General features: G+C 52.5%; 3 protein-coding genes across 6 annotated transcripts in view; 2 read left to right on the top strand and 1 right to left on the bottom strand.

The window, feature by feature from the left end:
- The window catches only part of MED12 (mediator complex subunit 12), a 35,790-nt gene extending 24,365 nt beyond the window's left edge, over nucleotides 1-11,425 (bottom strand). For all 3 annotated transcript variants that reach the window (XM_088172924.1, XM_088172925.1, XM_088172926.1), the window contains exons 1-12: nucleotides 11,296-11,425; nucleotides 10,853-10,957; nucleotides 9,847-10,038; nucleotides 8,011-8,170; nucleotides 7,254-7,429; nucleotides 6,866-6,976; nucleotides 6,044-6,298; nucleotides 4,004-4,150; nucleotides 3,613-3,712; nucleotides 1,545-1,681; nucleotides 648-779; nucleotides 132-258 (exon numbers count right to left, since the gene is read on the bottom strand). In XM_088172924.1, coding sequence (XP_088029050.1) covers nucleotides 132-258; nucleotides 648-779; nucleotides 1,545-1,681; nucleotides 3,613-3,712; nucleotides 4,004-4,150; nucleotides 6,044-6,298; nucleotides 6,866-6,976; nucleotides 7,254-7,429; nucleotides 8,011-8,170; nucleotides 9,847-10,038; nucleotides 10,853-10,957; nucleotides 11,296-11,394 — 1,741 coding nt within the window. In that variant the 5' untranslated portion in view covers nucleotides 11,395-11,425. The remainder of the gene's footprint in view (nucleotides 1-131; nucleotides 259-647; nucleotides 780-1,544; nucleotides 1,682-3,612; nucleotides 3,713-4,003; nucleotides 4,151-6,043; nucleotides 6,299-6,865; nucleotides 6,977-7,253; nucleotides 7,430-8,010; nucleotides 8,171-9,846; nucleotides 10,039-10,852; nucleotides 10,958-11,295) is intronic.
- Nucleotides 11,426-12,409: 984 nt separating this feature from the next.
- IL2RG (interleukin 2 receptor subunit gamma) lies at nucleotides 12,410-16,129 on the top strand. The gene is given in 9 exon segments (XM_014877082.2): nucleotides 12,410-12,569; nucleotides 13,393-13,483; nucleotides 13,722-13,909; nucleotides 14,050-14,192; nucleotides 14,304-14,466; nucleotides 14,900-15,008; nucleotides 15,080-15,164; nucleotides 15,266-15,430; nucleotides 15,432-16,129. Coding segments are annotated over 9 exon segments (1,074 nt in total). The 5' UTR covers nucleotides 12,410-12,481; the 3' UTR covers nucleotides 15,474-16,129.
- Nucleotides 16,130-17,320: 1,191 nt separating this feature from the next.
- On the top strand, nucleotides 17,321-24,678 carry LOC106853769 (sestrin-3-like). Of its 2 annotated transcripts, none has more exons than XM_014877230.2 (9): nucleotides 17,321-17,532; nucleotides 20,251-20,454; nucleotides 20,659-20,841; nucleotides 20,962-21,198; nucleotides 21,284-21,395; nucleotides 21,622-21,740; nucleotides 22,077-22,267; nucleotides 22,571-22,715; nucleotides 23,258-24,678. In XM_014877230.2, exons 1-9 carry the CDS (start codon nucleotides 17,467-17,469, stop codon nucleotides 23,345-23,347), a joined length of 1,347 nt encoding a protein of 448 aa, XP_014732716.1. In that variant the 5' UTR covers nucleotides 17,321-17,466; the 3' UTR covers nucleotides 23,348-24,678. The 2 variants fall into 2 exon arrangements, with proteins under 2 accessions (XP_014732716.1, XP_014732715.1); XM_014877229.2 differs by having other exon boundaries at nucleotides 17,332-17,532; nucleotides 21,604-21,740.
- Nucleotides 24,679-25,943: the final 1,265 nt, after the last annotated feature.

The following is a 25,943-nucleotide window of genomic DNA, read 5'->3' as shown; positions in this document are numbered from 1 at the left end:
AATTGCAAGGAAGCCAGATAGAGAATTTAGATACACCTAATACCTACACACAAGACAACTGCACACAAATTCAAAGTTTGCAAGAGAGGGAAAGCTAGAAACTGGGGGACCACAAGTTCTTATTTACGTACTTAGCATAGGAGCTTGAGTGTCAAGGAACTGCATAAGGACATCCTGAAAGACAGGAGCGCTGGCTGCTGACAGAGAGCCTGAGGAGATGGAGCCCTTCTCATCCACGACTTCAGAGTCCCCACATCTCTGCAGAAACAGAAAAAAGTACCTACTGCTGACACAGAAGAGAAATTTCCTATCCATATATCTCAAAAAAGAAGTCATCAAGAGAATTTTTCTATCTTGCTCTTACAAGCAAGCAACGACACAAGTTTCTGTGAGCTACTGCACAGTCTCCAAGTATGTCAGTGCTTCTGCACTGCAATCAGCTGTCCTCAAACATATCCAAGAAATGGGATATGCACCATCCCACAGGCTCATTTAGGACCTACATTGGGTCAGATGGAGCAATTGCCATAATTAGTAGCAGTGACAAGAGGCACTGTGCTGATCAGCCTTTGCCTGTCAGTGTAATTGGAGTTAGGTAACCTCTGCTCTCCTTTACTGCTCCCAGCCTTCCAGGAATAAGGAGCTACCTCAGCCTCGATCTCTGCTTGACGCTTCTCCAGGAGTTTGGCCACGACCATGGCCCTGTGGCGCCCAGCGCGTTTGTAGCTGACAGCCCACTCGCACAGCAAGGCCACCACTGCATCATCATCTGGGGAGATCTGGGGGAATATAAGCACTCAGTGAGAACCTGAGCCAAGCAGAAGAGGGGAGCAGATATAACAGTGGGTCTACTCCCCATAGAACAGAGCCTGAAAACTGCTATGTTCCCCTCCTCCTAATAGGGAGGACAGATGTCAAGCTAGAGCCCTCCTGTTTTGATTCCATTTTGCAACATGAGGTCCACAACACCTGACAAATCTCCAGACAGACTGACTCTGCTTCAGAAAATCATCTCTCTTGCAGCAGCACACCTATAGAGTGCTAATCACAGCACTGAGTAAAACACAACTTCTTGACACCCTCATACAAAAGTATACAAACAGCCAGTCCTGCAGCTCTTTTAGGAACCAATGTAGTAGTAGGTGAACTGTGGTCCTACACATTATAAATACATTACCTCCCAGGCTAAGAGGAACCTCAACTGTGAGCTCCCAGGAATCAGCAGCCAGCCCAAAATGTGACCGGGCTAGTACTGACAGAACAAGTCCTTAGAACCAATCGCGTATGCAAACTGACGTCTTTTATCAGTGAATTCTGTCAGGTTACATGTATTTGTTGGACTTTCTAGAGCACAGAACACCCCTTTCTCATTTTAGTACCTCCCTAAAAAGGCTGCACAGAATCCTTTTCAATGGAGATCATGCCTCTTGGCCAAGGGCCACTACCTAGTCAGCTCTCTGCAGACACAGGACGGTAACAGTGGGATATAAACAAGAACACAGTCACATCCAAGACAAGGGCCCAGCAGCAAAGTCCCAGAGCACCTCATGACTGTCTTTGGTCGGACCCAGCCCAAATATCCTGTTATACAAGGAATCCAAAGAGTTGCTGAAGTCAGATCTTTCAAAGCTGTGACTGTCCAGAACTTCTAATGTATGCAAGACACGGCCAATAGTGAAACCTAGAAGAGAACAGAAAAGAGAAATGTGTATTTGGCACCAGCTGTTTTACAACAGACTCTAGAGCAACACCGGATGTATTGTCAAGGTCAGAAAGGCCCACACCTCATATCAAGACCAGTTCCACAAGGAGAAAAAGACAGGTTGTAGCTGTAGGTGATTCTCTTCTAAGTGGAACAGAGGGTTTGGACCCTTTATCCAAATTCTAGATGGACCCTTCTCTAAGGGAAGTCTGATGCATTCCTGGGGACCAGGTTAAGGACATGAAATCATGAAACTTCCTAGCCTTGTATAGCCCTCAGACTATTATCCATTACTGGTTCCCCACACAGAAGGGGATGAAGTTGCAAGTGTAGTTCAAAGACAATCAAAAGGGACTTCAGGACCTTGAGACTGACCATTAGCAAGGGATTCTGGAAGACAGGTTATTTTCTCTTGCATTCTTCCAGTTACAGGTAATGACATTGGAAGAAATAGATGGGGCCAGTCTACTAACTCATGGCTCCATGGCTGGTGTTGCCACCAAAGTACTGTTTTTTTCTGACAATGAGAGAGCTTTACACAGCACCAGGCATGCTGGACTGTTCAGTATATGAGAAACTGGTTGGACAGTCACGTCCCGATGGTAGTGGTCAAAGGCTCAGAGTCCCAGTGCACATTAGTGACAAGTGATGACATAGACAAAGATCAAGTGCACCCTCAGCAAGTCTGTAGATGACATCAAGGTGAGTGGTTTGGTTGACAATCCTGAAGGATGGATGACATCCAGAAGGACCAGGACAAGCTTGAGCAGTAACCCATGGGAATCCCAACAAGGCCAAGTACAAGGTGCTGCACCTGGGACAGGGCAACCCCAGTATTGATCCAGAATGGGGGATGAGCAGATGGAGAGCAGCCCTGCAGAGAAGGACTTGAGGATGTGGGGGATGAGAGGCTGGACATGACCCAGCCATGTGCACTCACAGCCCAGAAAGCCAAGTGTGTCCTGGGCTGCAGCAAAAGCCCTGTGGGCAGCAGGGGAGGGAGGGGATTCTGCCCCTCTACTCCACTCTGGTCAGACCCCACCCCCAGTGCTGCCTCCAGCTCTGGGGCCACAGCACAGGAAGGACATGGACCTGTTGGAGCGAGACCAGAGAGGTCACCAAGTTGATTAGAGGGATGGAACACCTCTCCTAGAAGGAAAGGCTGGAAGAGTTGAGATTGCTCTGCCTGAAGAAAAGGCTCTAGGGTGACCTGTCACCAATCATAGTAAGGAAGGCTTACATGAAATCTTGAGAGAAACCTTTTACAAGGGCAGGAGAAAAGGTTTTAAACTGAAATAGGTAAGACTCAGACTAGATATTAAGAAGAAATTCTTCCCTGTGAGAGTGATGAAGCAGTAGGACAGGTTGCCCAGAGAGGTTGTGGATGCTCCATTCCTGGAAGTGTTCAAGACCAGGCTGGATTGGTACTGAGCAACCAGATCTAGGGGAAGGTGTCCCTGCCCATGGCAGGGGAACTGAGACCACTTGATTTTTAAGGTCCCTTCCAACCCAGACCATTCTACAATTCTATGAAAAGTTTCTGTGAGTTCATTGCTTGGACTCATTGCTCAAGGAAAGCTGTACGAGTCAGGCAGGGGTCCACCCAGCTTAATACCCTGACTCTCACTGTGGCCAACAGCAGATTCTAGGGGAAAGCATCAGAACATGGCACACAGACAAGAGCATATTTCCCTAGCAAGTATTTCCAGCTTCCATTAGCAGAAACTTTCCCTACATGGAGAAATGGACTCTAAGATTTTTACTCTGGAAAGAAAAGAAGCCATGTCTTACTGCTGACAATAAATACAAACAGTAGTAAATAGGAAAAAACCAAAAAAGAATAGCCAAATAGTTTTGTCATAGTAGCACATGGATCAGGGGGAGAGAAACTTTAACGAACAGCAAGTTACCTGCTGTGGTTTCTTGGCACTTGTCAAATGACCAGCGAACCTCCACAGCCTGGCCACGTTCCTTTATCTGCTGCTCAATTTCACGCAGCTTTGCCCGAACCTAGAAACAATGGACTTGTGTAAACATACAAAAGGATGCCTTAGAAGTCCTGTGAACAAAATTATTAGAAAACAAAGAGATTGACAGCAATTCTGCTTAAGGTTAGATTTTGCCCATCTTCCAAGGACATCACTGTCTGGCTTATAACAGAATGAGAGAACTTAATTCCTAGGAAGTGACACAGCACCTCCAGATCTGCTTATCACACAACATGAGAAGAAAATTCTGAAAGAGCTAAGCTACAGCTGTTACCCCAAATTACAAGAGCTCCCTTTTCTGAAGGCTGCTCACCTGCTGTGTGAAGGCTGAATTCCCTCCTGGCATGGGCAAGTTGGATGGGGCTATAGGCAGATGGTCCAATGGAGAGCCAGTCTTTATCCTGCTATCAGTCAAGGAATAATGCCACACAAGGGCACTTGGGCAACACAAAATTATACTCTGCAACATATAGAAAAGTCAGTATTGCTGAGCAAATTAACAGTAAAACAATTAAGTTACATTTCTACAGAAATAATTACTACTTTATCCTATTGCCCAGGCACCCATTATCCTCTATAGAGCATATTTACTATGTGGGTGGGGTTTTAGTTTTTTTTTTGTTCTAAGCTCTGAAGGACCCTTTGGATTACACAAACTCACACCTCCAACACAGAATCCAACCCTCATGGTCCAAAAGCAGCATTTACATTAGTGACTTACAACTCTCATCGAGTGTAAAGTCTGATAAGAAGTAGGAGGTAACAGACCCAAATTAATTAAACCATTTTGTTTGATAATCACAAGTCTGATTATTATAGTAACAATACCATGCTATATGCATTCTCATTCTTTTATGATCTTGAACACTCAAATAAACACGGACAAAACTTCACTAAACAATTCCTATTCTATTCCCCTACAGTTTTTACCTCACAAAGCTGTTTTAGACACTCAAACCAAAGAATCTGCTTATCTTGAGAACATTTCAGCAAAGGTTAATTATGGAAATTCTTAGAAACGCACCTGTTTCCACTGAGAATCCTAGAGATCAGACCACCATTAACCAATATCAACTTTTTAAGCAGTTTGTGTCCAAACTCTAAATCAGCCAAACCTTTGAGGTGCATATGCCCATCTATTTCCCTTAAAGTAAGCTCCCCAAATACAAGATTTTTATATTAAAGACATGTTTTATCACACAGAAAATAAAACCCCTCTAAACTTCTTCAACAGAAAGGAAACAGGACTTAACAAGAATGCAAAAGGTTTATTTATAACCCTGCATTGCTCTCTAACCCTTGCTTCTACAAAGATCCTTACTTCTAGCCAACTGTACTACAGGAATTTTTCTCTTTTTCTCTCTGAGAGCTGGCTGGCTGCTTCTTGATCCTGCCAGGGCTCTCCTTCATCTCAAGTTTCTCTTCTGAGCAGCAGGTTCCCAAGCTTTGTGCTCTCTTCCTCTCCAACTCCTCCTCCATCCTGCACTCTCTGGAACCTTCTCTGCTTTACCAAGTCTCTTCTCCCCTGGAAGAAACAATCTCCACTCCTTCTGCATGGACCCATCTCACCTAAGTCACTGTCCTCTTGGAGGAGAAAAACACCATCAATCATGAATGAATGCACACACTGAACAGAACTTGTCTCTCTCTGACACAAGGACAGTAAGGACTGAATCCCAGTGTCACAACAGCACCTGTTTTTCAAACATTTATCAGTAGGGCTTTGGCAAACTTGCCCTTTTATTGCAATGTAATGTTTACTCAATCCTACCTATAAAGATTATGAGTTTAGAGTAGTTCCTTTTCACAGCCTGCTGCCACTCCTTCCATAAAGAGGGAGGGGCTGTTTCTTGAGTGTGCTGTTTGGTTGCGGTTTCTTTTGGTTTTGGTTGTTTTGATTTTTGTTTGTTTTGTTTGAGTTTTTGTTTTTTTGTTTGTTTGGTTTTCTGTTTTTGTTTCTTTTTTGTTCTGTGGGAATTTTTCTTCTGATGAGGAAATACTTGCTTTTTAAGACAAAAATACAAAGCCAGCATAATTTCCTTTCCTAGATGACAACCTGCTATTGATATACACAATGGGAAATAACCCTTTCTTTCTTTCTCATCCCTTCTTCTGTAAAGCTTTCCCAGCCACGTGAGGCACCTGTGAGTAGAGTAAAAAGCTCTATTCCAACCCATTTTTCTTATGCAAGTCAGTCAAGGGCACTGCTGCAGCACTAACGTCTGACAAAAGCTCTGTAACACATCAGCAAAGATAATCATGGTTTGATATTTCTGTACTTAAGAAGCTGCTGACTCAGACTGCAATGGTTTTTCTATGATGTCCTTTTTTCTGTGATGCCACTTAAACCTACCTGAAGGATGCAGCTGAGTCCATACACCACTGGCCGGTGCTGGGGGCACAGCAATAGGTCGCTGAAAGGGCTGGGAGGAGGATTCCCTGCAGCTGGCTGAGGGGTAGGAGTTGAAGGAAGAGCATTCCCTGTCTGGGTAGACAGGATGTGTGGTGGGTGCCCACCAGCACCATCCAGCTGCATAGCAAGCCTGCGGGTGCAGAAGTAGGCCAAACGTCTGGACAGGTACGCAGACTGCACAAACTCTCCAGAGTACTGCAGGGAAGATGGAAGGAGGGGCAAACATCGTTGTCACAAGGAACACAAGAAAAAACCCTGACCTTCCCGAAGTACTACACTGTGTGACACTGCCTTGAAGAGGCAATTCCTTTTTACAGAGAGCTCCTTAGCATCATGGATCACCCATTGGCTACTAAACATCAGAAAAACCTTTGAAATGCTCTCTGGCAATGACTTAATGTATAAAAATGTACCCACATCCAGCCTTCACAGAGCTTCAAAGGTTTGCCCAGAATCTGTTGCAAGAGAAAGAAAGAAAAAAGTAGTTTCCATTTACTGGTGCACAACCAATAGAACTATCACAGCTGTGGCACAGGCAGGGATTACCAAATCCAGTGCAGGGAAAAAGGGTAAAGGAGAATTAAAAGCAAAAAAGAGCAGGACTAAAAAGACATCCTTGCATGAGCTAAGAAGGATGCTCACAGGGACATTCCCTGCTGTTCTTGGTGCAACACAACTCATTATCCCCTTAGGCAATAGGAAGGGGATGGCCAAAGCAGAAGTCAGCACTCTCCTAAAGCAAGCTGAGAGTGTATTTCTCACCCGCAGCAGCAAAGGAAGGAGCATTTTCAAAAATTCATCTTCTCCTGACCGTATCTTCTCAAAGCACTCGAGAACCCATGTCAGGAATTCATGCCGGTCCAGCATGCCATCCTGCACAGATAAAAGCAGAGGAAATGGATGAAAGCTGAAGTAACCTCCACTAAGGTAAGGCAGAGCAGCAGCAACTTGCACTCCAACAACGGAAATAACTCTGGAAGCTTTCACAGTTCTGTGCTAACCCTGTCCTATTACTGAGCTCTAAACTGCATCTAGTCCTAGTGGTCGATTCACAGAAAGACCAGAAAGATGCAGAAATACATCACTTGGCATCAACTCCCCTTGCCATCCTCTGCCCACACCGACCCAGCAGCCCTTACCAGTCCCTCACCTGGAACATGAACATAGCTAGTTTTTCATTGTAGTCCCACTGCTTCAAAGCCTGTTCCACCTCTTGAGGCATTGGTCCCGATGGTGAACCACAGCCTTGCCCTGGGAGCTGTCTGTAGAACTCTGCAATTTTCTGCAGCTGCTCTGACAGGTACTTGGTGATGATCTGTGTCCATTCTGGAGAAAACAGATTAGCAGTGAGCACCGTGGCAAAGAAGAGCAGGAAAGAACCAGGATGGTGCATAGGTGGAAAGCCAAAAAAAAACCAAAACAAAACAGAACACAGTTAGGGGAACTCTTCTAGACCACAGCAATCTGGAGCAGGCCAGGATGCAAAGGATGCTGGATCCAATAACACTTAATGAAATTGAAAACACAGACAGGGAGTAACATACCAAAATTCTCTGGGAAATGTACATACACACTTGGGAAGTAGCTAATCAGTCACCACTAAATTGCAATTTTACAGTCTTTGTAAGGTAAGAAAAAAACAGGTTAGGCAGCAAAGGAGCTCAGTAGAACTTAATAGGGAGAAAGAAAAGTAAGGCTCCCAGAAAATGTTTACGGCTGTTAAGACTTATTTTTCAGTGTACTTTCACAGGTGGGCCTGTTGTTCAGACACCTACATCAGAACCCAAGGACTTATCAGCAGGAAACAACTTCATATGGATTTCCAGGCCACCTCTTACTAATCAAGAGCAGGCTTAGAAGGAAACAGCTGTGATGGACAAACTCAGTGCTGCACACATAATGCTTACCAATGAAAGGATCAATGACATGACGCTTTTTCACCTTTGTTTCAGTGATGGCAGCATAATAGGCACAAGTCATTTTGATAAGCCACGCTGCTCTCATTACTGGAACAGTGTATTTTGCCAAGTAACCAAAGACCTCTTCTTTCTTGCTAAAGATGGGGACCTATAATGAAATGGAGAGGGAAAAGTGAACCAAGCATTTAGAATAAGAACTGAAGCAGCTTAAGCAGCTATACCTGCTACAGGTGTGAAAAAGGTAAAAAGGGTACAGTGCAACACACTACTTCTACCTCAAAAAAGCCTGCTGCCAAAATTCACCTGTGGTCAGAAAGCAACAATACCAGAGCTGCATTTCAGTATAAACAGAAACAAAACAAATTGAAAGAAGACATAAAATGTAATTGCGTCACTGTAATCCATGCCCTGAGTCCTGCACACATTTTGTGCTCCAGAGAGCACATAAAGAGCTATGAAAGATACAGACTAAGGACTGAGTCAGTAACAGAGTATCTGCCATACAAAGTGAAGACAAAACTCTTCACTTTGTATACAAAACTGTGTGGTTACAGAAATCTCACAATATCATGAATACTCAACAGAAGACGGGGAGAAGCAGGGAACTCAGTACATAGTAGGAAGGAATTAATTTATCCAAGATTCAAAATCCAAGATACAACATGAGCGGATACCAGTGAAATCAGACTGCAGGGCTATAAACCAGGAAGCAATAACATATCACAGGGAAAAGTACAGCTATGGGACTCATTCCCACACAACGCTCTGGAGAGCAAAAGTATGTGTGTTTTCACAGAGGAATGAAAAAAAATCACAAAAAACAGGCTCATTTTGCAGGTATCTTCAAGTCCCTGAAATACTGATGTTCATTTACCTGCTATGTTTCCCACATTCTTCCCGATCACTCTCAGATGCCTCAAAGTCAGACTACTTGGCTACTGACAGTCACTCTTTCACATCTAAGTTAATGAAAATGGATGGAGCTCATTGCAGGAAAACTGGAGAAAACCTTGAAAGGTTCAAGCTTTCACCATGACCTCAGGAAACTGACAGCCAAAATGCAAAGAACGACTAAGTTTATAAAGAGTCAGATTCTGGGAACATCCGATTACTTTATTTCCCCCCAGGAATGACTCAGACCATTTTGCAACTGGGATTTATGTTTTTTCCACAGTACATACCAGATTCACAAGTACCTTGTTTGTAGGCCTCCCCTGAGAGAGAGCTATCTCCCTTGCTATCAGGCCTGATAAAATGCCAGAGTGAAACCCTTCTTTCATACTCTACAGAATTCACAGCTATAAAGGAAGTATCTATCCCTAGACTCCAGGGCATAGAAATACTGAAGCCTGGCCAAGACCAAGTGATAGCACACATACCCTCCTCCCTTGAAAAGCAGAAACACCTCACTGCAACAGAAGTCTGGGAAGCAATTTAGATGATTATTTTCAGTAATTCCCACTGTGACTTTTAAGAACTTGAGAAACCCTCTACAACAGAAATGTCCTAATCTAAACAACAGATCAAAGGCAACAGTGGCAGCTCTTCTGAAAAACAACAAAAACTTAAAATAAATCAGTTGTGTCCTACAAGCCAAAAGGCAAAGCTGAATGGACTTATAAATAACAGAAAAGAGACCAGTTCTCAACGTGTAGATGACTACAGTCAGGGCACTACAAATCCTACATCCATTCTTCAAGCCGAAAGCTTCACAAGATGCATAGATAAGAAACTTCTCCCAACAATAAAGACCTTAAGAAAACCTCCAGAAACAAGCACAGATTAAATTCTCTGCCCTGTCAGGCTGCCTCTCCTGTAACATACCTTCTTAGCAAGATGAGTGAGGGGCTTAGTTCCAGACAGATCTGTGAACCAGTTGTTTATGGCACTCTGAGAACGTGCTGTCACCAGCCAAAAGTTATCCTTCTGATTGACCTGGGGTTTCCGTCTCCCCGTGTCAGGCAGGGTGTTGCACCGCAGCTTTTCTGCAATAATGCTGCTAAAATTTGAGCTGATCTGGAGGAGGGAAAAAAAAAAAAAGATCAATTACATTTCAGAGCTCAAAGACCTGATCAGTGTGCTTAAAATACCATTTACCATTCCTATCAGAAGTCTCATCAGTATCAACTTTTGAAACACAAAATAACTGCCAATAACTCCTTTGTTATACTTGCAGAGATACATGTGTCTAGATAACTCATACAATAGTCAAACACGGACTCAAGTTGAGATGGACACAACCCTTTAAAAATACTTGTCAAACCAGACAGAAGGCTTCTCAGACAGAAGTCAGCCAAGGAAAATAAATATCCTGTGCTTATTGATTGCCTTCCAAACCAAGTCATTACTAGTTGTTTTGCCAGGAAGTCAACATCTTGTTTTCAGAGACTGGAAAAATGGAGCTGAAGCCTATTACATAACTCCCATTTTTAAACTTCCAGATGTTTCAAGAAATCGTTACTTTCCTTTTACCATGGCCATAATGTAACCAAACCAATAAGGAGCTTCCTTCTCCTACTATCATAGCCTTGTGCTCTAATTGCACAATTTTAGGAGTCCTAGATATTGGCTTAACGAAAACTGCAGACACAGACCTGCCCCTAAGACGCACTGAGACAAACAAGAACCCGCTCTCTTAGAGGTGGGACAGTCCTAAACGAAAGGAGAACTTGGATTCTACTGAAACAGAGGATCAAGTCTTAAAACCAGCCATACAAAAGGGAAAAATCTCCTAGTTCTCGACACAGGGAGGGAACGAGACCCAAGACTGTCAAGGATCCAGCAGCCTGCCCTGCCAAACCCACTCCTCGACCGTCGGGATGTCTCTCACCTTCGCCGGGTTGAAATTGACATTTTTGGCACTGCCGTGCTCGTCCCCAGAGACCGCCGGCTGGTTATTGAAGCCTTGCTTGACATTCAGCGCAGTCAGCTCATCCTGCGGGGGAAGGACGGTCAGCAGGGCCCGGCACGGCCCCTCCGCGCCCACCGCCGAAGCCTCTGTCCCCACAGCGGGGGCTGAACAACAAGAGGCCCGGCTACTCCCTCGACCTCCCCCAGCCCTCGCTATCAGGCACCGCCCAGGGTAGTGCTGGGATACGGGGACCGCGGCTCCTCCGGCCTGGCCAGCGCCCCTCAACCCCGGGGGACCCGGCGGGACGGAGCCCGCTCGCCCAGTTCCCGGCCCTAGCGCCGCTAACCCGGCGCTTCCTCAGGTCCGGCCCGGACACAGCGGTCCTGCACCCCAGGTCCTCCCAACACGCCCGGTCCCCACACCTCCTTCTGCTTGGGGTCCTGCGGGTACACATCGGGCGGGCCGAGGCGCGGGCGCTTGAGCGGGCGGTGCTCGTAGCTGAGGACGCCGAAGGCCGCCATGGCGGGCCGGCCGGGCGGGGGCGGCCGGGCCACAACAAGGGCCGCTGGGGCCGCCCGCGCCTGCGCGTTGCGCGCTGGGCCGGGGCAGATGGGCGCCGCCGAAGCCGGGGCGAAGGAGCACGGAGAGCACCGAGCGTGGCCGGAGAGCACCGAGTGTTGCCGAAGAGTGACGAAAATTGACGGAGGGGCCCGAGTACTGCTGTGACTGCACCGAGGAAAGACGAAGAGCACCGAGCATAGCCGGAAAGATCCGACAGTAGCCGGAGAGAGCCGAGCGTCCCCGAAGCAGGGACGAGCGAGGACAAAAAGAGCTGAGAGACGGGAAGGCCCGAGCCCGCGCCGAGCGAAGACGAAAAGTGCAGAAGAGGGACGGGACAGACCGAGGGGCGAGCGCGCGCCCCCCAGCGGAGGCGCCGCGCCGGTGGCGTGTCCGGACAGGATCACGTGACACACCCGCCACCCCACTCGCCCCCCGCCCCCGATACCGGGGCACCCCCAGGACCCCGGCCAACAACACCCCTGGTGCGGCCATCATCGCACCGGCAACAGCCACCGCGAACACCGGCCATACTGTTACACACACAAAGCCCCACTATGACTTTCTCCCTGCAGTCGCTCCCCCCGACTGCCTCAGTGCCCCCAGTGATGCTCCCAGGGATCCAGGTGGGCTGGCCGTTGGGATCCCCATTCCAGCCATGCTCCTGGAGCAGCGCAGTGGCGGTGATCTCTACAGCACGAGCCATGGGAACACGGCAGGATTAATTGCGGGGTCCAAGAGGTGTGAGGTATGGGAACAGACAAGAAGGGTGATGCAGTCCGGGTGGAACAAGCCGTGGGGTGCCAGTGGAATGCACTGTGGGGTCCCAGTGGGTTAGCTGTGGTATCCTAGTGGGAGGAGCCATGGAGTTCCATTAGGACGAGCTGTGGGGCCCCACTGGAGTGAGCCATGGTCCCCATAAGGTGGCCCATGGGGCCACATAGGGAGGGCCCCCCGTGCAGGCAGTGACGTGGGGCAGGAAGCAGTGTGGTGCGGAAGCCGGCAGCCCTGGGCGAGGCTGTTCGCACGCGTCCCTGGTCAGCAGCCCCCATGGCAGCTCCTGGCACTTTCCTCATAGCTGTCCTCCTCTTCCTCTGTGGGCCAGGTCCCTACCCTGCTGCTGCCCACAGCCACCCAGGTAAGGGAGCACATGGGAAGGCCACGGGCCCCTTTCCACGGGAATGGAGCTCCCAGTGATGGCGGGCGAGGACAGGATGTGGGGCTGTGAGGGCTGGCGCACTGTTGTGGCACCGGGGACCCTGCAACCCCTGATGTCCCAGGACCTGTGGAACATATAAGGCCCCTTGCAGTGGGGCTGTCAGGAGTGTCAGGCTATACCAGGGAGCCCTGTTGGGGGGTGTCCTTGGGCCCACTACAGTGCTGGAGCATTTGTGATCCCACCAGCCCCCTGGCTACTAGTCCTGCAGCACTCCTGCCCCATCACTCTAGTGGCAGATCCTATTGGTCTGCGCTACATGTGGCTGCTGGCCAGGATGGTCAGTGGATCTGCACCAGCTGCCTTTTCCTTCCTGGTCACCTCAGTAATGCTGTGCACAGAAAGGGGACAGGACACAGAGGCTTTTCTTTCCACTGGCACTCTCATCCCAGCCACTGTTTTCTGAGAAAAAATCTACTCTTTTTCTGGCTGCCAGTAAAACAACAGCTTTCTGTGGAAAAAGCCCCTCTGTATCCCTGGACCTCCTGAGCTGGTGGGAAGCTGTCCTCCATCTCCAACATGTAGAAACAGCCTGTTTGCTCCATTGTGTTACATTACAACCCAGGAAAGGTCGACTCTGGCTTTCTCTTGCGCCTGCAGTGCTGGCTGATGAGTTTGATTCACACGGAGGGAGGCTCATAGGGATATGCAGGGATCTAGCATGTGCCATGTCTCTCCAGTGTACCCCTGGGCCCTGGCACAGCCACCCACCGCTTCCGTGCCCAGCAGTGTCTGTTGCTTGCAGGGGTGGAGTGTGTCCTCTTCAACGAGGAGTACATGATCTGCATGTGGGGGAGCAGAGAGATGCCCACAGTCAACTACTCCCTCTTCTACTGGTAGGTCCCCCTGCCCCATGGCCAGTCCTACAGCAGTGTCCAGCAGTGGGTCCCTGTGCAGGGGGGCTGCTGCCAGCATTGCTGGTCTTGGCATCAGGCTGCTCCTCCTCCCCAAGCCCAGGGTGGGGCAGGCTCTGTCTCCAGGTCAAGCAGGATGGGATGTGCTGGAGAGAGGGGTCCTGGCAAGGGCTGGGGCATGTGAGGCCTTGGGAAGTCCTGGTAACCCCCTGTGGCACAGGTACAGGAACGCGTCTGACAAGGAGGTGGAGTGCAAGCGCTACCTGCAGGACCAGGGTGTCAGGGTCGGCTGCTACTTCGAGCAGAACGAGCTCATCCAGTTCCAGCCTTTCCATGTTCTCATCAATGCCAGTGTTGCCGGCAAGACCCTGGAGATCCCCAGCAAGCGCATGGAGCTGCAGGACCTGGGTACAGAGTGGTGGAGGGACCCCCCTCTCCTCTGCAGGGCTATGAGTTCTCAGAGCTCTCCTGTGAGCTCCCAGATGGCAGCAGGGCCACTGGGCCATGCATGGGGCCAGCCCTCACTGGGCATTACCTGTCCCTTGCAGTGAAACCAGCGGCACCTGTCAACCTGACCATCCGCAACATGAGTAACAATCAGCTGCAGCTGACCTGGGCCTCCCCATACCCCAGAGACAAGTGTCTGGAGCACGCTGTCAAGTACAAGAGCAACAAGGACACCAGCTGGACGGTGAGAGCCCTGGGCACGGCACCCTTGTGGCTGTGCCTGGGGGTGAGCTGTGCACCAGCCTTCAAGGTGGTCCCAGCCAGCAGCACAGGGCTCATGTCCATGTCTCTGCAGGAGCTCTCAGTGAATGGAGACGTCTTCTCCTTACCCAGTGTGGACTATGAGAAGTCCTACACCTTCTATGTGCGCAGCAAGATCAACAAATACTGTGGCAGAACCCAGTTCTGGAGTGAGTGGAGCATCCCTGTCATCTGGGGCAGCAACTCTACCAGCAAGGGTATGTTCTGAGGGCTGCAATGGGATAGGATGGACTGGAGCATGGCAGGGCTCAGCAGGTGAGAGATGGCCAAGAAAGTAGAGAATGGCCTGAGGCAGCAGCTGTAGGGGCATGACCTATCTGGGCATGTACGGTGCCAGCAGCAGCATCCTTTGTACTTCTGGAAGCAAAACACCACCACCAGTGGGACCTGCTGACTTTTGCCAGGTGTTTCTTAGCACTGGAGGGCATTGCTGGGCCAGGACATGGTCAGCAGCTAGTTATGGTGATAGGATGGTAGGGCATGGGGACAGGCCCCTTCTCCATCCTCTGTTCCCAGCTGAGCCCTGCCGTGAGCAATGCCATGGCCATCCATGAAAGGCCGCCTGCAGGCCCACCCCACTGCCATGGTGGTGTGCTGTCTGGGGATCGGTGTCACCCCAGCTCTTTCCAGGCACGGCGGAGGAACAGCTGTACTGGTTTGGGATCCGCACGGTCTTGGTCCCCATTGCCTCCTGCCTGCTCCTGCTGGTCCTTGTCATCCTGCTGGTGCGCATGGAAAGGTGAGTGTGGGGAGCTGATTGGGGGCAGCAGCACTGGGGCTCTTCCCCTCTAACACACGTCTCCTGCACAGGGTATGGGTCATCCTGATGCCCCGAATTCCCAACCCCAGCAAGAATTTTGATGAGCTATTCATCACTCACAATGGCAATTTCCAGGTAAGGTGGTGTAGGCAGCCCTGCCCTGGGTTCACCCCTGCTGTGTGAGGTTGGGGCTGGGTTGGGTGGCGGCTCCTCTCACCCTGCTCTGCTCCCTGGAGGAATGGGCTGGAGTCCCCAAAGATGTTGTGGAGAGCTTCAAGCCAAACTACAGCGAGAACATCTGCTATGTGACTGAGCTGCCACCCAAGGACAGCCATGAGCCCCTCTGGGACAGCAGCAACCATGCACCACCTCCAATGCCTGTGCCTCCAGTCGCCCCCTGGTAGTGAGCATAGCCCCTACCAGAACAGCTATGGGAGAGTGTGACACACTCCTGCACCCCTGCATCCCTCATTCTCCACAGCTTTGCTGCCCAAACCTTACTGCTTCTCAGGCCCTACTCCCTGCCATGCCTCTGCCAAATGTCCTGGTTTTGCTTCCTGCATGTCCCCCTCCCTGTTCCGAGGTGCCCACAAGCACACCCAGGAACGCGTCCTGATGAGTGGGCAGCTGCAGCTGAACAGGCAGGGGCCACTGGCCAACTGATGGGGACACAGAATGAGGAGTCCCAGGGGGGTCAAGTGTGGAAAAATAAGGAAAAATAGGCAAGAAACATTGTAAAATGCTCAAGTGCCTTGCAGCTGATGTAGAAAAACACATATACCATACTCTTTGTTTAGCTTTGTGTGTTCATTAAGTAGAATTCTGTGTTTAGATAATACAGGCCTGTGATAGACTTAGTGGCACCTTATTTAACATGCTTTAGATTCCTGGCCTGCTGTGGGAAAGATCAAATCACAGTGGTAAACCACAACTGCAGAACTCCTTGATAAACAGGCAAAAACAGCAGGTTCAGTGATCCTCTAGGGTGAACCAAGATCCACAGTGCCTGTATTCTTGCTTATGTGCCTCTGCCTGGGTGCTGCTTGGGGGAATCCTCCAGTCGGTGAAGTAATGAAAATAAATTTCCTCTTTGCATTTCATCCATGGTTTCGTGGTTGTTCCTGTGTCCAGCCTGTGCTGGCTCAGACTGTGAGCCACTGTGTCATCCTGGCAGTTCCCCAAGGCCTCACTTCTCCTTTGCCTGTGTCCTTCATTTCCAGTGGCAGTAAAGATCTGTCCACCGGGGGTTTGCCCAGGCTCATCCTGCGGGGTCTGGGGAAAGCACCAGTGGAGCCCCAATCCCTGAACACCTCTGACCTCTCACACATAGTGAGATAGGGGCCAGTCCTACTGTCCCAGCCCTGCTGTCACAGTGGCAGCATGTTCATCAATCAACATTAAACACATGGATGAGTCCTCCCCTGGCTGTCTCACAGGGCTCCCTGCGCACTTGGGCAACGTGCTATGACCTCACTAGGCAGTGGGCTCTCCTCTGGGCTCTCCAACCACTTCTGGGGCTACCCAAAGCCCCTAGCCACTGCTGCTGTCCCTGCAGATGACCAGACCTTTCTAACCAACACTGACTACAGCCCTCTGCAGCTGCTCTTACAGAATCCCAGATTCAATTATGTTGGAGAAGACATTGGAGATCATAGAGTCCAACCTCTGTCCGAACGCCACCATGTCAACCAGACCACAGTACTGAGTGCCAGCTCCATTCTTTCCTTAAAGACCTCCAGGGACAGTGACTCCACCACCTGCTTGGGCAGTTTAATCCACTGTCTGATCACTCTTTCTGGGAAGAAATTCCTCCTGATGTCCAACCTGAACCTCCCCTGGCAGAAGGACATAAGACCACACTACCCCATCCTGTCAGTGTTTGCTTGGGAGAAGAGTGGGACCCTCAGCTGGGCCCTGGAACAGCCAGGCCCTGGGACAACCAGAGCCTGGGACAGGTGGGCCCTGGGACATCGGGACTCTGGCACATCTGGGTGCTGGGATAGCCAGGCCCTGGGACAGTGAGGCCCTGGCACAGGTGGGCCCTGGCACAGCCGGGTTCTGGGACAGCAGGACCCTGGCACAGCGGGCCCGATAAGGGTCCCCGGCCTTGTTCCCCTCCGCGTCCCGCGGTGCCCAGGAGAGGCGGCAGCGCCCCCCAGCGGCGGGGCAGCCCGAGCCCCGCCCACTCCGGGCGGGGGCGGGGCCTGCACGCCCGGCACCGGTAACTTTCCAGCCCTGCCCACGTGGTGCGGCGGCGGCCGCCCCCTGGCGGCGGCGATTGGCGCAGGCGGGCCCGCCCCCCGTGCCTGCCGCGGTGCCGGCTGTGCGCTGCCGGCGGCCGCACCGGGCGGGGGCACCGGCGCCGGGCACCGGGACTGCACTCGACACGGCACGGCACGGCACGGCTCGGCTCGGCTCGGCACGGCACGGGCTCACCATGATCGTGTGTCCCCAGAGCGTGGAGCACCCCCGAGGAAGCCGATGCCAGCGGCTGCCGGGGCAGGTAGGACCCACCCCGCCGCCACCACCGGAGCCCGTACAGGAGCACCGGGCTTCGCCCTGCTCGCCGCCACCGGGCCGGCACGGCTGCAGCATCAGCAGGCCGGGACATTCTCGGGGCATTCCCGGTGGTGCGCGGGGCCGGCGAGACTATGATGTCACGATGCCGCGCCCAGCGGCTTGTCTTGGTCCTAGTCCTGCTCCTGGTCCTGCTCCCGGTGCCGGTGCGGCGGTGCCGTCCCCGTCCCCTTTGTGCGGGATGCGGGAGGCGCCGTGGCTCCATCACTGCCAATCAAACTTGTTTTTCTCTCTCCGCCTGCACTTCCTGCGCCGTTCACCGGGGGCGCTGCCGCCGCCGCCGCCCGCACAATGGGACCCCGGGTACCGGCCCGGGTACCGGCCGCCCGCACCGCCGTAGGGGCCCCTGCCGCGGGTGCTCGTACTTCCCCGTCCTCTCGAATACCCAGGCACAAGGGCCGGGCGAGAGGTGCTGCCGCGGCACCGTCTCCAGTGAATGTTACCAGAGAAGCAACCGGTACCGATGGAGCCGCGGTCTCACCGGGCGAAGGGATGAGCCCTGGCCGGGAGGGGAGCGCGGAGGGATCCGCTGACCCCTGTCCCGCTCATCCCGGCGCTGTCCGGGCTCCTTCAACCTCCTGCCTTCTTTATTTGTTCATGGCTGCCGGCCGGGAGCGCCGGGGCTCCGTTCCCCCGGCAGCTCCGCCGGGCGGAGAGGGGATGAGGTTAGTGGTCGGTACGCAATTGAGGTTCCCGTTAGAGTTCTGGGGGCTCGGACTCAGGAAGATTCCCCTGGGAAGGAAGGCGATGCTCCCACAGCCCAGGAATGCGAGTGGGTGCAGGGGAGGAGGAGGGCAGTGGCCAAGGAAGATGAGGAAGGTGGCACTGGGGCCAATGCGAGAGGCTGGAGAGGCAGAACTGAGGGAATGTGGCAGGTGGTGCTGGTAGGAGACACCCTGGGCTGAGCTGGTGCCTTTGGGAGTGGGCAGTTTAGCCTGGCTGACAGCCAAGGAGGTGGCTCTTCCACACCTTCATCCCCCCTTCCTTCCTCATCTCGTACCAAGACATATCTGCCTGCTTGCTTGCTCCATCATCACCTGGACAAGCAGAGTGAGGAGAGCTGGCAGCACCAGAGGCTGAGCTATGCGCTGTTTGCTCAGCTCCTTACTGGGGACCACCTTTCCCTGGGGGGAGTAGAAGGGCCCATAGCTCCTCCACCTCAGCCCTCCAGGAGCAGAATACTAGTGGCTGTAGACCCTCGGGTGTCTTCATAGCATCTCATTTCCCCAGGCAGAGAGACTTTGTAGGGGGCTTTTGCAGGTCACTTCTGGCTTTCATCTTCTCCTGTCGATCAGAGAATCTGGTGTTTTTCATCTCTTTCCATTTTAAATTGAGTTTTGGGGTTTTGTCGACCCCTTTTACCAGAGGAAGTGAAGAGGAAACTCCAAATGTCATCGAGTAAATCTCTTGACACTTGAGCGATGGTGTTTCCATCAGAAGTGCAGCATGGTAGAAAATAGCCTGGGCTGCTTCCTGCACTGCCTGTGTGGGTGCAACTGCTTTGTGCTGCCACGCAGCTCACCCCACACAGCTCTGTCTGCCCCTCAACCCTGGGTGCTTTGCCATGCACTCTGTAGCTTTGGTGGTTTGCAGAGGTGCTCCTGGTTTTCTCCTGTACCACCATTGTTGCCATGCTCCAGTCACCAGCCTTTGGGTGACTGCACTGGAGAGACATGTGGAAGGAACAAGACAGTGGTGTCAGCAGGGCCAGAATTTCCCAAGAGAGATTTCAGTTCAAGCCCGGGAGAAGAAATGCATCCTTTGCATCCAAGGATACTGCCTGGGCTCCCACTTGCAAGCAGGAGCTGTGGCTTTCTGTGTGACAAGGGTTAGCACCTGCTGTACCCGTACCTCGAGGTGGGCAAGCTGCAAGTGCAGACCATGCTGTTGGGTGGGAATTGTGGCAACACGGTTGTTGGAGCACGGCAGCTGCCTGGGCATCTTTCCAACATTCCTGCCCTCTGTTTCCACTACCCTCTCAGGAGGGGCTGGAGCTGTGATGGACTGGGGCCCTGGTGCAAGGCTGGTGTGGGCATTGCTGGGGGTGTCTGGGCCACCCTTGCCGAGTTGCCCATCTGTGTTTTCTCTGGTGGGCACATTCAGAAACATCTGTGCTCTGTACAGGACCCACTCCCATGCTGTCTGGTTGGGAAACATGTGGGGAGCTCTTCTGTGTGCTCCTGATCACATGGAAGGTACCAAGACATGGTTTCCCTCTTGGCTTGCCAGGGCAGGAGCTTGGGAGCCCCTCTGCTATTTCCACAGCTCTCTCATCTTGGTACTGTGCAGGAGGGCTCTGTGCTGGTGGTAAGGCAGATGGGCTGCTCCATTCTGGAATGAATTTTGTGTCATGTTTCTCCTGATCCAGCCTTGCACCACTACAAGAAGCATCATTCCTGGTTTGCTCTCTGCTTCCACTCACCACGCAGAGCCTTCTCCCAGAGACCAACCTGTGTGTCTTGCTATTGTCCTCCCACTACCTGTGGCACTGAGCAGTGCTCTGCCTGTTAGCTATTAGTGTCCCTCTGGCAGCACCAAGCTGCGAGAGGGATCTCTGCCCCTTGCAGAGCCTGGGCTTGGCTGGGGTGTGCTGCTGCAGCCGAGGCTGCTCTGGTAAGAGCTAAGCAGAGCGTGTTTCCTGCAGGTAGTGAAGATGTCCAGCAGTGACCCCGAGTGCCCCCAGTTCCTTTTTGTGAAGGTGCTGGCAAGCCGAGGGCGGCTGGAGGCAGTGACCCAGCAGATGGGCTACCACCCACAGTACCTTGACAGCTTCCTCAAGACGCAGCACTACCTGATGCACATGGATGGCCCCCTGCCCTTTGACTGCCGGCACTACATCGCCATCATGGTGAGCCCTGCTGGGAGTTTGCCAGAGGGAACAGGGGCTCTGCTCAGCCCTGCGAGGCTCTTCTTAACCTCCAGCAGATAGCCTGTGCTATGGGCTTCTCATCAGGGGCCAAAATCATGGCCTCCTGGAGGCTGAGTGAGAGGTGGGTGTGGGATGCCTGTCCTGCTGAGGCAGTGCACGGATGCTGATGTGCTGCTCTTGCAGGCAGCGGCGCGGCACCAGTGCCGGTACCTGGTGAACCTGCACGTGCTGCAGTTCCTGCGGGCAGGGGGTGACCCCCAGTGGCTGCGCGGCCTCGAATTCATCCCCCCCAAACTCCGCAACCTCAACGAGATCAACAAGATCTTGGCTCACCGGCCATGGCTCATCACCAAGGAGCACATTGAGGTACTGGAAAGGGCTATCAGCCAGGGACCAGGATGGCAGTGGGGACAGCAGTGTCCCCGGGGCTGCCAGCACCCTGCCTTCCTGCCTGTGTCACATTGCTGGTCTGTCCATGTTCTGCAGAAGCTGCTGAAGATTAGCGAGTGGAGCTGGTCACTGGCGGAGCTGGTGCATGCCGTCGTCCTCCTGGCACACTGCCATGCGCTTGCCAGCTTTGTCTTCGGCTGTGGCTGCGAGCAGGATGAGGGGCTGGGGGGCCGAGGCTCACTGAAGCCACTGTCACTCGGGAACCAGTGCTTCTGCGAGGCCACTGCCAGCAACAGCTACAGCCAGGAGCTGCTGCGTATCAACCGCAAGCGGGTGAGCCCTTGAGGGTGGGTGTGCAGGGGATGGGGGGGATGCCACTGGGACCACTGCCCTCACCCCCAAGCCTGTGTCTGTGCAGTCCCTGGACTCCTGCATGGAGCTGGATTCCCTCCGGGAACGAATGCAGCGGATCCATGTGGAGACTGAGGGCAGGGACGAGATGAGGCTGCTGCAGCAGGACCGAGAGGAAGGTGAGAGGCAGGGAGCAGAGGTGGGAGTACAGGGTGGGAGTTCATACGGCACACCTGAGTGTTTGTTGCTCCTCTATACCTTACATTTTCCATGATGTGTGGTTCAGAGGGGCTCATGGGATGCATGTGGGGCAGGGCAAGGGCTGGCTTTCAATGCCTGATGTGGCTGAGAACAGGGCAGCTGAGCACTGCTCTGACCTGTCTGCAGGGCTCTCCTCTCTTGCAGATACTGATGGGGAAGTCACTGGTGCCACCAACCTTGCATGCTACATGCAGGACCCTGACTTTGGATACCAAGACTTCGCCCGGCGCGATGAGAATCAGACGCAGGTATTCAGAGTCCAGGTAAGACTCCTGCTCCGCTCCCCTCTCCTCCCCGTTCCTCATGGGCAGCAAATAGTGGCAGAGTTGCCCATGCAGACTGGCCCTACCCCATTAGGGTTGGGAAGAGGGAGGTGACTTCTGTCCCCAAGGGTTGATTTTTTTCACATGGCCCTCATGGAGGCTAGGGTCAAAATCATTCAAAAGCTGCTTCATAAGGGATGTTGTGGTTTGGGCACAGCCACCTCCAGAGCATATTCACTGATTTCTTCTGCTTCCTGAGGTCTCTAGCCCTTCTTCCTGGGAACATGCTCCAAGCCCCTCTTTGCAATTGCAAAATCCTCTTGCTGTGCTCAACAGGATTACTCCTGGGAAGACCATGGCTTCTCACTGGTCAACCGGCTCTACTCTGACATTGGGCATCTCCTGGATGAGAAGTTTAGGATGGTGGATGGTCTGCAAAGCAGTGCCATGGCCAAGCGGCAGGGCTGTGAACCCTCTGTTTTCAAGCGGGGCATCTGGAACTACATCCACTGCATGTTTGGCATTAGGTAAGGAAACAAACCTCACAGTCCAGGGGAGAAAACTCAGCTGACCCAGGTGGGAGGAGAGTAGGGCTCTCAATCTGTCATGCAGATGAGCATGGAGAAGGGAGAGAGGTGAATCACCTGTCTGGATGTTGAGACAGGCAGGGAAGAGATACTGAACTGCTCTGGCCAGGGCAGGGGCTTTGGGGATGGGGTTTCAGTGCCTGTTAGCTGTTGCCATGTGCCCCCCTGCCCTGTGGTTGTGCCATGTCCCAGGCAGACCACAGGCAAGGTGCTGGCTGTGACTCGCCACTGTACTCCCCACAGGTACGATGATTATGACTATGCAGAAGTGAATCAGCTCCTGGAGCGAATGCTTAAAGTTTACATTAAAACTGTAACCTGCTACCCAGAGAAGACAAACTCAGAAATGTTTGACAGGTTCTGGAAGCAGTTCAAGCACAGTGAAAAGGTGGGATAGCTGGCCCCTGGCTCTGGCTCCAGTGGGGGTGGGAGTGGGCAGGGGCTGCACACTGGCGTGCTTTGGGGGGTGTATGGGAGATCTTTCAGCCACCAAACCAGTCTGAGGCATGTGGGGGGGAATGAAAACTGGCTGTTTGTAAGGAGTTGGGCTTAGGGTGGCATGGGGCTGCCCACTGTGATGAGACTGGGGCACCGGCAGCACAGGCATTTCCAAGGTCATTACCCTAGTGGTGAGTGCTTCCTGGCAAGCCCTTTGTCAAGCTGTAACTCACAGGAGCGGCTGCTGTGGGTGTCAGGGACTGTGCTGCTGCCAGCCTGGAATGCTGGTGCCAAGTATGCAGGGGACTCCCTGGCACACAGCTCTGGGAAGCAGCCACAGCCTACAGGACTGGGAGGAGGGGCAAAGGGGAGCGCCTGAGCTGGAAAAATTGATGGCATTTTGATGACAAAAGACTCACTCAGGTGGATAGTTGCTTGTACTGCTGAGCACAGCACACTGGCTGCCTAAAGCTTCTCCTGCTGTTCCCCCAGGTCCACGTGAACCTGCTCATCCTGGAAGCCCGGATGCAGGCAGAGCTGCTGTACGCGTTGCAGGCCATCACCCAATACATGATCTCCTAGATGGTGGGAGCTGCGCTGCGGGCAGGGTGGGGCAGCCTTCTATCTCCCTGAACTCATGTGGGACCCGTCATGCAGGGACGGATGCTGAGGGATTTCTTGATTTAGTTTACTTGACTGTATTGTTCCTTTTTGTTGGTTCCCCCCCGCCTTGTGGGGGTCACTGAGTGGCCCTGTTACGTGCAATTACCAAACTGTGAGGCAAATCTGTGCTGCTGAGATGCTGGAGACTTGAACGAGTCCAAGGAGGACTGCCAAAAACATGGGGGAGAGGGAAGTGGGAGGGGACTGGGGCCAGATTAGAGGGATGCTCCTTGTCTGGGTGCTGTGGGAGCCTGGGTGGCACAGGGAGGGCAGAAGGGAGAACTGGCTTCCTTCCCTGTGCTGCAGTGGCTGCTCTGCTTGCAAAGCCAACCTTGGGCACCTGTCCTCATTGCGATGGTGTCTCTCACTTGGGAACAGTGCGGGCAGTGTGTGGGAGTGTTGCAATGTTCTGAGTTGCAGGGTTAGGTAGCAAGAAGTGCTGGCCCTAGCAAGGGCCCTTCCCCAGGACAGCAAGGGGATGCACTTGCTGCTTATGTGTTATGTTCTTTAGGTCTATGTGCCAAACCCTTCTGGGATGGACAAGAGATGACCCAGCAAACTCCAAACTGTGAAGCTCTTGCTGGCAGAGCATCCTTGTGCTTTGCTTTCTCCAACAGTGGGATGAGGTCTTTGACAGTGTTCAGGCACTGGAGGTTTCTGCTGGGGACTTTGGCAGTCCTAAGCCCCTCCCCTCTGCTTTCCATAAGCAGAGAGGCAGGAGGAAAAAGGGAGGCTTGTTAATGTGTTTGAGTTAGTGTGATTTGTATCTTCTTACCACCATAAAAGGCCTGAGGTCCTGTGCCCAGTCACTTGCTTAACAGCATGGTGGAGGAGCCTGTGGTCAGCACAGGTAAGCTACAGGAAGCTTCTCCTTGAATGTGGGTTGGGGGGCACTCCTGGGACTGCCCCATTTGAACAGAGGCAGTCTGTCCGCCAGCCTTGCCCTCTTGGCTGGGGGGGGCTACACCACCATTCCCCTCATGTCCCTGGACTGCTCCCTGCCTGTGCCACAACCCCTGGCTGGAGAGGTACAAGGGCAGAGAGGTGCAGGCTCTAGAGAGCAGCCACAAAAGGGGAATGAAGCCACCCATTGTAAGTGGGAGCCTGAAGCAAGGGCAGCTGTCAAGTCAGCCAGCGCACGCTGCTTCAGTCGACCTGTTTACTGCGTAAATATACGGGGAGAAAACCTTGTGTATGGAAGCTACAGAAAAAGCCTATTTTTGCTATAAATATATTATGTTTGACATGGATGTGTGCTTTATTTCTGCCAGCTGTTGGGAAGTAGATCCAAACTTGCATGGTTGCTGTGAAGGCAGGACAGCAATGCATAGCTGACCACAGCCCTTAGATGGCCCAAGTGCCAGGAAACCAAACATCACGCACTGACATCTCTGGTCCATGGCCAGCAGCTGGTCACTGAGGCTACACCTATCCTGTTCAGTTCAGCTATGTTCTCTTGTCATGCTCAGATAAGCAACTGCTGCAGCACTGTGTGTTTGATAGGAAAAGAGGGAAGTTCGTCAAGCGGCTGTGGCATTCCAGCAAGGAGGAATGGAGTGTGTCAAAGGAAGGAGCTGGCTGGTACCTGGTTACAGGTGGCAAAGGTGTGGGTGCTGCTTCTGCAGCTGAAGAAGTATTTTGCTCACACTCCCAAGCAGTCGCTCAGTGAGCAAGGCAGGAACCAGGACCAATTATTTCCTGATCCATGTTGCTGGTGCTTTCCCTCCACTAGGACTAGGCTAGCTTGTACTGGGCCAAGTAAAATGGGCCTGGGCAGTAAAATGCCAGGACAACTGGTGCTGGGTAGTAGCTGAGTCAGTACTGGTGCTGGAACAGTAACACCAGTGCAAGGATGACTGGTACTGGGACAGCTGCCACCAGGCTTGACTAGACAGTGCTGGGAGTGACTGCTATACTATCACTTAGCCCCAGTGAGGGCTGGGCAGGGATCAGGGAGCTGGGTGTACTGCTCGCTGTCAGGGGTAGCATTGGTTAACCATAACAGCCTAGCTGCCTGCCAGCCAGTTTGCCAGTTTCCCTGCAACAGCAGTTCTATCCCCTGCAGGGCTGGGACGAACCACAGCAGCCAGTTTCCCACAGGGCTCACTGCTCCTGAAGCTGGCAGCACACCTGCAGTGCTGGACAGCCTGGGGCCAACTCCCAGCCTGCTGCCAGCATCCTCACCTCCCACCACCCCCTGGTGCTAGCCAGGAAAGGGACAAGGCAGTGACAGCATGACTCTGGCTGGCTGTGAGGGGCTGCCTGTCCCAGGTGATGTGAGGTTGGCTCCCTTTTACCTCATCTCTACATCTGCACTAAGGGCAGGCCTTGCAGGGGCTGGGGGGCAGCTGCCACACACTCCAGCTCGCAGACAAATACCAGCCACACCAGTAAGATGAAGGGCTCTCTGCTCTCTCAACCCTGACCAGAAACAAGCAGAGATGCTGGCAAGGCCAGGAGAGACTGCAGGCAATCACACACAGCATGCCACAAGTCTGGCACTTTCAACGCTTGC

The sequence above is a fragment of the Sturnus vulgaris genome, chromosome 14, assembly GCF_052056855.1.
Source record: "Sturnus vulgaris isolate bStuVul1 chromosome 14, bStuVul1.hap1, whole genome shotgun sequence".
Classification (NCBI taxonomy): Eukaryota; Metazoa; Chordata; class Aves; order Passeriformes; family Sturnidae; genus Sturnus; species Sturnus vulgaris.
This window is presented reverse-complemented; position numbering and strand designations above follow the sequence as displayed.